The sequence below is a fragment of the Procambarus clarkii genome, chromosome 26 (assembly GCF_040958095.1).
Source record: "Procambarus clarkii isolate CNS0578487 chromosome 26, FALCON_Pclarkii_2.0, whole genome shotgun sequence".
In the NCBI taxonomy this organism is placed as follows: domain Eukaryota; kingdom Metazoa; phylum Arthropoda; class Malacostraca; order Decapoda; family Cambaridae; genus Procambarus; species Procambarus clarkii.
Window position 1 is genome coordinate 43472492 of NC_091175.1, and position 13838 is coordinate 43486329.

The window sequence follows — 13838 nt, forward strand, 5'->3', positions numbered from 1 at the left end:
GGGGAATGACTTGTGCGGGACAAAGGTGTTGCCGAGAGTCGTAGCGGAGACGGTGCCAGAGGAGTGCCCAGAAGGCCACGGCACGGGTGGGACACCTGAGAGTGTGAACCTGACTGACATCCGAGGAGATGAGTCAGGAGACCGCCAAGCCATTGAGTACCCTGTCTCGGTAGTGACGAAGACAGAGGTGGCCGACAAGGAAGACGCTGGAGAAGATGATACAGTGTCGATTCAGCCGGTAGAAGATATCGACGTAGATATAGCACGGCTATTTGATGAAGGTCCAGCCCAGGAAAATGAAGTCTCGGTGAGGTCAAAAGTGAAGATGGCCCAGCCGAAGAAGAATACTGTGAAGGGAGTTGACCTGAAGAGAGCCCAGACTGCTGAAATTGAGAGTCGGAAGGCGAATGCAACTGTGCTGAGTAGGAATGAGGAAGGATGTGGACAGACTGAAGACGGGAATAGAGCGTCAAGTGGTCCACGAGCACAGAGGCATATGGATAGTGGAGTTAAGTTGTTTGAGATGTCAGGAGTCGCCATGTTTCACAGAAAACGTGGAGGAGAGATAGTGAAGAAGAGTAATAGCCGGGAAAATGAAAGGAGAAGAGACAGTATGTGTGGAGAGATGCTTACGAGCACTTTGGGAGAGGCAAAGCGACATGTATGGTCGAGTGCTGTTGGATGTAGTGCAGTGCTCGAAGAAACTTTTAGGGAACGAAGAAGAGTCGAAGGAGAAGAAATGGAGTGGTATAGAAGTGAAAAGTGTAGGAAGAGGATGATGATGCAAGCATGGAGGGATAGAAGAAAGCCGAGGACTCGATGGAAGTCAGACAGGATGAGATCTTGGATAAATGCGGAGACGCAAGGGAGGATCGTCGGTGAAGACGAGGAAGTGAAGTATGATGACAGGAGGCGGAAGTATAACGGCAGTAGATGGAAGTGTGAAGACGACAGAGGAGGTGCAGACAGTAGATGTCTGACTCTGGACGGGAAGAGAAGAAGACGAGGAAACGGAGGGTGGAGACAGTAAGTAGAGTGGACCAATGGATTGCAGGCGTCCAAGGAGGACAGCCTAGCCAAGAGGTGCCAGAGAGGTCAAATCGTTTGTGAGAAGACCATGTTTCTGGAGAGTTGTGAGCCGGATGTTGCAAGGTGCAACGAATTATTTGTAGACTCCTAAGAGAGTATATGGGGTGAAGAACGAGACAGCGTGGTGGCGGATGTATTATCCCGAGCTTTGCCACTGGAATAACTCTCAAAAATAAGGGGAGGGGAGTGTTATGATCTCAGCCTACAGGAGAAACGAGTCTCCCTCCTTGAGAGTTATTCAGCAAGCCTGACCTAACTAGAAGGTCTAGCAAAATTTGAGGTGATAACACATATGTAAAATAGTTGGTTGGATATGTGTAACAGTTTGAGATTATGGGCAATGCAGAAGAAAATAGATAAATGACTGGCTAGGAGATGTGGACATTTTGCTGGAGGCTTGAGGCTCGCTTCTGGAGGACCTTGACCTCACTTGAGTGCCAGACATCGCAGGGGGAAGCCGCGCTTCGTTGAGCTCCCGTCAGAAGGGAACCCCTAGTGATATATCTCTAAGAGAAGAGAAGTGTGCAGACGTGCCAGCTGTGGAATCGAGCTGGGGACGTGTGGTCTCAAGTCGTGGACGATAATTAGTGAATATTAAGCCGCCCGGAGGCATTATTGTGGGCTGTGTGGAGCGCCCTGACCAGGCGCCGTCAGAGGAAAAGCGCCCTCGACCAGTTAATCTGTGGTAAGCACGATATACGCCAGTTCATAGTGATTGCATTGTAGTTGGTCGTGTGCCCAGCGACAGTAGCGATGTTTATTTATAAGTTAGACATGTTTTAATAAGGCAGAAAGCCTGAAATAGGAGAGTGAAGAGGGAGGAGCACGGAGCGACGTCCGTCCTCTCTGAGCGCTGGCGGACGACTGAGGGAGCCGGCTCCGGATGGAGGAAGACCCTCCCAGCGAGTGAGGACGCCGCCGCCAGGCGAGGTGGAGTATGGACCCGCCCAAAACGGGGGAGTCCACTCTCACTGTATGTAGAGAACAGATAGAGGTTTGAGGCAAGCATATTGTGTGGTTATTTTTGTTTATGTGTTAATGGGGAACATTTTATTGGAGTGTCGATGGGTTGCAGGTTTGTCTTTTGGGGAAGAAGTTGCTGAGAACTTCGAAGCCAGCAGATGAAGTAGCTGATGAGACTCCAAGGTAGTGGAGCAGAGGACCTCGAGCTGTGAGGAGAAGCAGCAGTGAAGAGGAGTGTCACGTGCTTCTGTAGAGGTGGTGTAGCAGCCAAGAGAGCTGTGGAAGAACCTAACAGAAGGGTGAAGCACCGTAGTTGCACAAGGAAACTTCATGATAGCAGCCTGGAGGAGCTGCAGAGGATCCTGGTAGTGAAGCCCGGAAGAACCTAAAGAAATAGGGTAGTGAACTTCCAGAGGTGGAAGGGGAAGTTCTGGTGGATTACTAGTAGGGAGTTGATAGTGTTTGGTTGTCATTAGCGTGCAAGACGCAGTGAGAGGTGAGTGACTGTTGTCATTCTTATGTCAAGGAATTTTTTATACTGAAGTATCAATGAACATTTATACTGGTATATGTTATTGCATTCAAATGCTGATTTTCTATATATATATGTTATCTTGCTGATGGTGTAACAGTGTGTAGGCTTGACCAACTTGAGGAAGTTAATAGTATCAGGTGGTGAACCAGGAGGTAGGATACCACTTGATAAGCTGATAATAGAGTTCTGATGGTATTGGAGTGCAACCTGATTGTGATATTATAGAGTATAGGATTCATTATTATTATATGTGTGTATGTATCGTGTATGTGCTTTGTCCAGTAAATGTGTCACAATTTGCTGGTGTTTGCCCTTGTCCTAGTGAGGCTTCCCAGGAGGTAGTAAAGAAGGAGAGAGAAAGAACCATGAACCACTGCTGTGGACAGGGTAGGAGGTAATACTGGTAAGTCATAGGGGGATTGAGGAGATCATATCTCATAAGGAGAGAGTGGGGAGTCACAGCGGCTCGAGTGGGTGTGTGCACGTGACAACGAGGCTAAGTGTTGGAGCCGCATCCCCTAAACGTGTGACGTTGAGCCCCTCTCCAAGAGCCAGAAGCGCCAAGGGTGATCTCCTAGTATAAGCACTCTGCCGAGTTGTGGGTTGGGTTGTCCATAGAGAAGGATCGACGACGACAACACCAACCAACCCACAGTCTATAATACATCTTAATGGGAACTGATTTTCTGTCGCGATTTAATTATTCCTTGTCTGCTCAAAAAGGGGCTAGGAACTGCAGGTTGCAGTTGGGACAGACTTCCTACCCAGTGGAGATGATCGACCATCCCCCAGTTGTAGCTTCAATTAAGAGGAAGCTGAAATATAATGCGCACTATCCAAAATTGATTTTTAAGTCTCTTCCAGACACAGTTAAGAGGTCATGCGCATTGCATGCATTGACCAAACAGAGTTGCCCACCACATTCTGTTAAATTTATTAAAGTAGCCGTGGGACGTCACATACAACCAGGTACCACCCTTCAGGTGGCTGGGAGATGTGATAGTTTATTAATTCCTCATCACTTAGTTGTAGTGCTCGATAAAGGTGCACTCATTCCAGTTGTCAATCTTTCACATAAGACTTTTCGCTTCAGGGCAGGTGATAGGGTATCTCAGGGAACCATGGTGGAGGACACAGAAATCTTTCACCATGAGTCAGCTGAGACGCCAGCCGTCACTGCACAATGTAGTGCACTAAATATGTTGAACACTAAAACACCATCCAAAGTACAATACGAAACGAGAAATGTTGCACAGAATGTAGAGGAAGTGGAAAAATTAATTTCAGCACTTGATTTGCAACATGTTGCACAGGCGGATAGGAAGGCACTGAGAGGAGTTTTACGAAAATTCCCGAAATTGTTTGCGACAGAGGATGACCAGATTGGTCTCCTTGATAAGATCGAGCACACCATTCCAACTGGTGACCATTTGCCTGTGTACACAAGACAGTGGAGGTTGCCGGAACAGGCAAAGAACATTATCAGGGAGGAGTGCCAGAAAATGTTGAGACAGGGCGTGATAGAGCCTAGTACGTCACCGTGGCTCTCTCCTGTTGTGCTAGTTCGGAAACCGGACGGTAGTTATCGTTTCTGTGTTGACTACCGGAAGGTGAACGAACTAACTAAGGGTGATGTGTATCCGTTGCCCCGAATACAGGAGATAATAGATCAATTTGGTGCTGCTAAGTATTTCTCAACTCTTGACGCAAAATCGGCGTATTGGGCGATTCCGGTGGCAGAACAAGATAGGGAAAAAACAGCATTCTCGGATGGTAGGCACACTTATCAATTCCGTAGGATGCCGTTTGGTTTGAAGACAGCGCCTTCGTCGTTTCAGAGGGCCATCAACTTTATCCTTAGTCCGGTACTGGGTAGGCATTCTTTAGCGTACATAAGAACATAAGAACAAAGGTAACTGCAGAAGGCCTATTGGCCCATACGAGGCAGCTCCTATTCTATAACCACCCAATCCCACTCATATACTTGTCCAACCCGTGCTTGAAACAATCGAGGGACCCCACCTCCACAATGTTACGCGGCAATTGGTTCCACAAATCAACAACCCTGTTACTGAACCAGTATTTACCCAAGTCTTTCCTAAATCTAAACTTATCCAATTTATATCCATTGTTTCGTGTTCTGTCCTGTGTTGACACTTTTAATACCCTATTAACTGGTATGATGTTGTGATATATTCCAGGACGTTTGAGGAACACCTACAGGACTTGACTGAGACTTTGAAGTTGTTAGATCAGGCAGGTTTCAGGCTGAATGTTCAGAAGTGCACCCTGGCGGCTCAGAAATTCAAATTTCTGGGGTTCCAGGTGTGCCCGGACGGTATCCGACCTGACCCAGATTCTTGCCGCGCCATTGCTGACATGCCTACTCCAAGGACAGCAAAGGACGTGCGTAGGTTTTTGGGGGCGGCCGGATATTTTCGTCGTCACATTGAAGGTTTCGCGGGCATTTCAGCACCCCTGACTGATCTGACAAAGAAAAATGCGAAGTTTGTGTGGAAATCTGAACATGACGAGGCCTATCGCAAACTGAAAGACCAACTAATCACGACACCGGTATTGGCTATTCCTGATTTTGAGAAAGAGTGGGAAGTGCACACTGACGCCAGCGGTATAGCTATTGGCGGGTGCTTAATTCAGCGAGACGCAGATAATTTACCCCATCCAGTAGCCTATTTCAGTAGGAAGGTCAAAGGACCTGAAGTTCGTTATTCAGCTACGGATCGGGAGGCACTGGCAGTAGTAGAATCAGTTAGGTATTTCGAACCTTACCTATTTCAGCGGCATTTTGTAATCTACACAGACCATCGAGCGTTAACACACATATTTAAGAAACGAACAAAATGCCCACGAATGTCACGCTGGTCTCACGAACTTTCGGCCCACTCGTTCCAGATCTTGTACAAGCCTGGTCCAGCACATGTTGTGCCAGATACGCTAAGTAGAAATATAGCGGCAATGCAGATTAATGAAAATATTGAAACCATTCCATCAGATAAAATGAGAGAATACCAGATGAGCGAGCCTAGATGGAAAGAAATTATTGAGTATTTAGAGGGAGGAAAATACCCGAAAAAGAAAAAGAATTTACCTATTCATGATTTTGAAATGAAACAGGGCGTCCTGTATTATGTTAATAGCCAGAATGATAGGGCAGTATTTCAGCTAGTTATTCCGGACGCGTTGCGGTCATCAGCGTTAAAGCTTGCGCATGCTTCAAAAATTGCAGGGCATCCGGGGATCTTTAAAACGCACTTAAAAGCAAAGTCTCTATTTTATTTTCCAGGATTACTTTCTGAGGTAATCAATTTCGTGAAGTCGTGCCCTCGTTGCCAGAGGAGGAAAGGCACCCTTAAGGTACAAGCCCCACTTCAGGAATTTCCTGAAATTCGTGAACCGTTAGATCGTGTGGGGGCCGATCTGATTGATTTACACCACAGTCATTCAGGTAACAGATATGTGTTGGTGCTAGTTGACCATCTGTCTAGATACACTACACTAGTTGCATTACCTCAGAAGGATTCTCGTACGGTTGCAGATGCGTTCTTGCGTAGGTTCGTTACTGTATTCGGACCTCCTAAAGTTTTAGTCTCTGACCGGGGTCAAGAATTCAATGGGAATATATTTAGAGAAGTTTGTAAGATTTTAGAGACAACTTCGGCTTTTACAACAGCCTACCACCCACAAGCAAACGGAATGACGGAACGGACTAATCGTTCAGTCAAGGATATGCTTGCAATCCTTGCTGAACATGATGCAAACACCTGGGATGAACACCTACCCTATGTTCAGTTCGCCTTGAATACTGCCATCCACCAATCAATTAACACCCAACCACTTCATTTGTTTACTGGTAATTCATGCAATTTCCCGTTAGGTCTGCTTAACAGACATAATGTTGCATACGGGGAGGACTATCCTTCAGAGGTCCTGGGTAAAATGAGAAATGCATGGAATATTGCAGCTGAAGCGTCCAAGAAGGCACGGACTCGGTATGCTCATTTTTATGACAAGAAAGTGCGCCCTCTTGAGTTGACGGAAGGAAGCCTCGTATTGAGAGTGAATGAGGCTGCGCCCGCCAATCAGAGCAGGAAACTAGCTCCGAGGTGGCGAGGACCATATAGAGTAATTAAAAGGGCGGGGCCGGTTAATCTTGTTATAAAAGGAGTGTTCGAGGACCAGGTGGAAAGGACAATTCACGTGAATAAATTGAAACATTATCATGCTAGAGAGGAATTAGAACTGCCTTCAGCGGGCCTAGTTCCTGACTCAGCAGTGCTGACTCATGGCTTCACCGACGAGTCAGAAGATGAGGATGACCCTCTGTCATCGCTCATCAGTAGTCAGGTGCAGTCTCGCCACCCTATGGTGACGAGATCTCGCGCTATACAGTAAAGTAACTTCCTTGGTTAGTATAATTTAGTATTCATTAGATTTTCCTGTAAAGGCAATGAGATGTACTATGTCTATACTTGACTCAGGTAGCAACTTTTACCGTGCTCTGGGGTTCCACCTCCACCAAACCCAGAGTATATCTATGCTTCCGCTGTGTTGTGTCTGTCTGTTCCCAGGTCTGATTGGTACACCGACCCAGTTGTTCCAGCCACACGTGAACCCTTGTCTGTAAAGACCGAGGGGGGAGGCACGTTACACAAAGCCCTCCCCCACCAGACCCAGTAACCCATACATCAGTTACTTTGGGGATGAGTGACTGTCCAAGAGTCACCCGGCCGACGCCTCACGTCACTAACGAGGTTGTCAGGGCCAGCGAGCTGTCCACATTATAGCAGTCACCGGAGGTGCCATACAACGCCGGGGTAGCTGTCTCGAGATCACCACTACCCACCTGCTGCGTCATCAAGACTGCAGCCATTCCAGCAGTGTTGGAGGAGAGGTCAAGAAATGGAAAGCACGTAGCAGTACTCAAGAATTTCGCCGGAAGATTAATGATTACGTCATCTGAAGTAACAAGAAAGCGGAAGTAAGGCGGTCACAGGTGGAAGGCACGGTTTCCCTACAGAGTACCGGGACTCGCCAATAGAAGGTCGCAAAATTGTCTCCTTTGGCCTAAAGTCGGCGGTACGAGGGTATACACAGTTGGTGTTTACGGCCTAGTAACCTGGTGACATCAAGAAACGCCTGAGATGACGTGAGCAATGATGGAAGACGAGATTCACCTGTTCTGCAAACAAGCAACCCGCCTCTACGACCTTCCGACACCACTCCTGCTAAGAGACACCGTTGGTACATCCAGTCCTGCTCTGCTGTGGTCATCTGCGCCGTCAAGTTTAACATAAAGACTACCGTGTGAACTGTGATTGATACGAAGGCGTGTGGACTGTCGAGAGCAAGATTAATGGCCGAAGTAACAGTATTCTACAGCTGTCACTTGGCACTCCGCTCTACTACACTCTGTCGTCATTCAGGAGTACCGGATGGGAGTACAAGAGGACCAGGTATTGATGTCTACACATGGGGAGAAGCAAGATCGACACCGTCATCGTCAGCGACTACATTCAGCATACAGCAGCATCGATTTTTTTTAGATTACTCAATATGAACAATTGATACAAACAACAAAGTTGGCTCTGAACATCTGTGTAAAGAACATCTGGACACTTTTGTTTAAATGTTGAAAAACAGAGTTAGAATCAATTCTTTATAAATGTTGAAAAACAGATTTAAAATAATTCTGGTATAATATATGAAAATTTAACTATAAATTGGTCAGTAATCAAAATCGAAGCCCCTGTGTAATTGTCTCAGCCCAGAACAAACGGTTATGGAAAATTATGTTGTGCTATTTTTTTTTCAGAATGTTTGAACACAGGAGAGGCGGACCAATATAAACATTGACACTTCTAGTGAGTGAGAACACTTGGCTGTACAGTCAGCTGAAACCTGTGATATAGTATAGGAATTTTTATTTTTAGATACATGTAATAAACGTTAGGTGTGTTCCTTGATGGGGAGTGGTTAGTACACGGATGTGTACCTGATAGTTCCGTAGTACGCTCCCGGATGACTGAAAGTTCAGTCTGATGATATAACTTTAATGTTTGGTTGAGCACGGTGTGGCCGGCTCTAGAGGACACATGGACTTGGCTAGTGAAGAGCCAAGAGAGTTTAGTAGCTAGTCTTTGATGGAAGAGTAGGGACATGTTATTTAGCTATGTCAGTAAGGATAGGATGGATGTTTCCTGATATTGGAGGATTGCTGTCAGTTGACAGCTGAGAAATTTATGAAATATGAACATGTTTATTATGATGTTGGACTATTATTTGTCAAATTTTATTAGTTAGGTTAGCTTTTGTTTGTGGCATGAGTTGAATTGTGGGTTTGGATACTAAACCTCGTGAATTTTAACAAATTAACAAGGTTTACTAAGTGCTTGTGCGGGGGGGGGTTGTAACAAACTAGGCTGTTGTAAGAATTATTCCAGAAGGTTCCAGAAGTTCGAGTAGGGACCTGACCTCTCAACAACGCCCAGTCCCCTGGGAATTAGCAGGTCTGAGTCACAAATGGCGGGCATCTTTGTTCATAGCTGCGTATAATGAACCATCCTATAGTATTCAGTAATTTAGAGAAAATTAGCCTTTATTCATTTTGCATTAAAATTGTATTGTATAATAGTACTGGATACAATATCAAGAGTATTCTAATTATTGAGTTTAAGTCACCATCAGTGACGTCACGAATCAGATCTAACTTTTAAGGCGGAGTGACCGGCGGTCATAGGTCAGCAGGGGTGACAGGTCTACTATTTCTCAAAGTTTTAATAACCATTTTTGTGATCGGGAACAGCTCTGCCGTTAGAGGCTTGTGTAATTTATTTCAGTAAAATAATTCAACCAGTCTGGATCAATTAAGTACAACAGAGTTTAATTGTTATAACTTAAACCTTGCTAGTAACTTGGAAACTTTGACTAGGCGGAAGGTTACAATGTTCTTGTCTGGGGTAGACCAGACGAGGAAAAGATCAGTGTGAATACGGGAGCAGCTGGGAGAGGTCAAACATCTTACCTCTCCCCAAGACCAGCCCAACACCCAGAGCTGGTCGCCCAAGGTATAGTTGCTATGGTTATGTATAGAAATAGTCTCATTTGCCACTCAGGTCAAGTAGGGAGTGTTAAAGTGATAGGGAGTGAACACATTTAGATTTTTGTTTTAGTTTCTTTTAATAAATTAAGTTAATAATTTGCATTTTTATTGTTTCCATTTGGTTATGTGTATACTTGTCCTGGTGACGTGGTCCACACGAGGCAGAGTTGTATTGGGCGCCGATTCTAACATCGAATCGGAATTATCATTACCGTGTAATTTATTCCACACTCAAGGTCATCGTATATAGTGGGGATCAAGCCCCTAGGTTGATTAATTAGCGTGATCGATCCAGACCTCGATCATTGCTCTTCTTGAATTACTGGTCTGGTGGTGGCAGCGTAGAGGCGACTCTAGGGTTTTGCTCAGAGCTTAGGTCACGTCATACTGGGTGTAGAATCCTAAGTCGGTCAATCGTCTTAGGACCACGTGGCGTGGAGTTGGCTTTGGTAAAAGTTTTGGAGTCCCTTGGTAGAGAATAAAAAGTAAGAATACGGGTAGAGGGAGTAGAAGGAAGAGAAGAGAGAGAGAAACCCAAACCCGTGTTACACTATTAAAATCAGCTTTTCGAAAATCTGGCACTTTAACAGAATTTTCTCCTACTGGTCTATTCCATTCTATGCTAAATCTGATTTCTTTGTGATCACTGCTCCCTAGCTCACTCCCTATTTCGATGTCATTAATTTGCGTTTCCCTGTTAGTTAACACTAAATCTAAAATATTATTTTCCCGTGTTGGTTCCTTAATGTGTTGCGTAAGAAAGCAATCGTCAATTAATTCTAGAAAATCTTCTGCTTCACTATTCCCTGTTTTGTTCAACCAGTTTATTCCGCTAAAATTAAAGTCACCCATGACATAAATACTGTTAGATCTAGATGCTCTAGATATTTCATCCCATAGATGCTTTGCTTCCATTCTGTCTAAATTTGGTGGCCTATATATTACTCCTATTATAATATTATTAGCTTTTTCGTTTAATTCAATCCAAATAGTTTCTGTGTGTGGCTCTGTTTTGATTCCCTCTTTGAGACTACATTTCAAATTGTCCCTAACATATATGGCTACTCCACCTCCTCGTCTAATATATCTATCTGTGTGAAATAGTTTAAATCCATATATTTGATATTCAGCTAATAGTTCTCTATTTTCTACATTCATCCACGTTTCGGTAAGTGCAATAATATCTATTTTTTCTGTGCAGACAAGAGCATTTAATTCGTTAATTTTATTTCTTAGACTTCTACTGTTAGTGTAATATACCCTAAGTGAATTGTTATTTTGCGGACCTTCTCTTTCCCTGATCGTTTTGCCAATTCCTTTCTCCCACAAACACATACTTTTATTACCTCCTTCCTCCAAATCAATTCCCATACCTCTATCTACTAACAGTTTAAACCCAAACAAACACCTCTAACCACTTCTTCTAACGAGTTCGCAACAGCAACAACCCCAGCTCTCGATAGATGCACCCCATCACGAGCATACATTTCATTTCTTCCATAGAAGTGTTCCCAGTTGTCTATGAAAGATATTGCATTTGATTTGCAATATCTTTCCAGCCGGCAATTGACACCAAGTGCCCTCGATATCCATTCATTTCCCACTCCCTTTCTTGGAAGAATGCCACATATGATCGGGATTCCTCCCTTGCTCCTAACTAACTCTATGGCTGTTTTATACCTCTGAATCAGTTCCTCACTCCTAACTCGCCCAACATCATTTCCTCCCACGCTAATGCAAATAATGGGATTGTTCCCATTACCAGCCATAATATCATTCATGTTGTTTATAATATCACCAATGCCAGCTCCGGGATAGCAAACCCTTAACCTAATTACTTCACTATCTACTGGAATGTGAAGCAACCAATGACCTTAGAAGAGCTTTAAGAGTTCCTGAATCATGCAGTGGCCACCCTGAAGCCATCAACACAGCCACTCTCCTGGTCAACAAAGGTGTCCAGCAGCTGGACACCCTCATAAAGACTGTGAAGCAGTATCCTCCCCCGCGATAACAGCTTGATGGTTAAAAGCAACCTCAGAATACTGAGAAAAAAAAATTGTACCACTTACGGGCTATTCATGCCCGTGCCACCTCTTGGGTGGCTTAATCTTTATCAATCAATCTATCACCCCTCAATCGGCTTTAAACAAGCAATAAGAGAATATTTATCATCCCTTCTCTTAGCCTTTACCTCTGGAAGGGTTTCGACCCAAGCAGAATCAATCAATACCTCATTATCTTCTTAATATGAGTGATAAACTCTACGAGTGTCAAGCGTGTGGGAAAACATTTAGTCGTCTTGGAAATATGAAGAACCACAAAATGGTGCATACTGATCTTAAACCTCGCACTTGTCTCGAATATGGTGAAAGTTTCTGCCAAACTGGAACTCTGAAAAAACTCAAGAGGGCAAATTTGGGTAGTAAATCATATGAGTGTTTTGAGTGCGGAGAAACGTTCAGCCGAATAAAAAATTTAAAGAAACACAAAATGATGCACAAAGGTGAAAAGCCCTTCAGCTGTGATGTTTGTGGAAAGAATTTCAGTACCCGTCGAAATATAATTAGGCACTTGTTAGTACACTCTGGTGAGAAATCCCACGAGTGTTCAGAGTGTGGGAAAAGATTCTCTCGATATGACTTTTTGAAGAAACACAGAATTGTGCATACGAGAGATAAACCCGAGTGTCCAGAGTGTGGGAAAAAAATCGGTGCACTTGGAACTATGAAGAAACACATGATGGTGCACACGGGTGAAAAGCCTCATAGGTGTAATGTGTGTGGGAAAAATTTGAGTAGTCGTAGCAGTCTAAATGATCACATGTTAATGCATACTGGAGAAAAACCTTTCAAGTGTGATGAGTGTGGAAAAAGTTTCAGGTATCGTAGCCATATAGTTAGGCACATGATAGAGCATTCTGGTGAGAAACCTTACGAGTGTCTAGAATGTTGTAAAAAATTCTTTCGAAATGAACATTTGAAGAACCACCGAATAGTGCATACTAGAGAAAAATGTCAGACTGAGAAAAAGATTCATTCAACTTGGAGCTATGAAAACACACAGGATTATGCATACAAGTTTGGTCAGTTTATGATAAGATTTCTCATAATTTCGAGTGAAATAGATTTTCATTTTATTGCACAATATGTTTATAATTACTAGATCATAATATGTATTTTATTGGTGTAAGTAATAATATTTTTATCCCACTATCAAAGCTTCTTTTTTCTTCCTACTCTTGGTGATATTGTTTCTATGAAAACAGGTTAAATTTAAGACTTAAAATATAGGTCCTTAAATTTAACCTTAATTTAGGTTAAATATTGCTAAGGAAATTTAATCCTCAAAATTAAGCATTCAAAATGGATTTTATGATGACTTACCTTTTAACTGCCAAAAAATACTGTTACAAAATTAAGAGAAAACTAATAAAATCATATGAAACTTCAAGTGAACTATTTGGATAGAACTTGATCTCTCAAATGCCAGAGATAGGGGGAACAAGTTAAGTGTTTGCTATCCAGGAGCTTGAATTGGTGATATTGTTAACAATATCACCAATCCCGTGGATGAATGTAGAAAATAGAGAACTATTAGCTGAATATCAAATAAATGGATTTAAACTATTTCACACAGATAGATATATTAGACGAGGAGGTGGAGTAGCCATATATGTTAGGGACAATTTGAAATGTAATCTCAAAGAGGGAATCAAAACTGAGCCACACACAGAAACTATTGATATTGTTGACAATATCACCCTCCCGCCTCCCACCCCACACACAAAACACATAATATGCTACCAAAACACATAACGTATTACGCACCCGCCGCGAATAACCCGGAAAATACAAAAACAAAAACTGCAAAACATCACCCCGACAACCCGGACCACAAAACACCTCCAGGACATCCCGAAACCAGTCCACCAACCCCAGCAACCGGACACAAAAAAAAATACATGCACCTGCGATTCACTTAAACCCTCACAATGAACACATGCCTCAGAATCACGCAAGCCAAGCATACACAACCGCTCATTCGTTGCCAGCGACAAATGCAGAAACTGAAAAAACAATTCACGCTGCTGAGGCGCCAAGAACCGTTCCCCCAAACACTACCAGATAC

The 13838-nt window shown here is 43.6% G+C and overlaps 2 protein-coding genes across 2 annotated transcripts; both read left to right on the top strand.

The window, feature by feature from the left end:
• Nucleotides 1–72: 72 nt before the first annotated feature.
• LOC138369054 (uncharacterized) lies at nt 73–3140 on the top strand. Its single transcript, XM_069331995.1, has 2 exons — nt 73–1774; nt 2165–3140. The coding sequence occupies exon 1, from the start codon at nt 326–328 to the stop codon at nt 1028–1030; it is 705 nt and encodes a 234-aa protein (XP_069188096.1). The 5' UTR covers nt 73–325; the 3' UTR covers nt 1031–1774; nt 2165–3140.
• An 8817-nt stretch (nt 3141–11957) lies between these two features.
• On the top strand, nt 11958–12872 carry LOC138368961 (zinc finger protein 436-like). The gene has a single exon (XM_069331687.1). It carries the CDS (start codon nt 11958–11960, stop codon nt 12870–12872), a length of 915 nt encoding a protein of 304 aa, XP_069187788.1.
• The last annotated feature ends 966 nt before the right edge of the window (nt 12873–13838 follow it).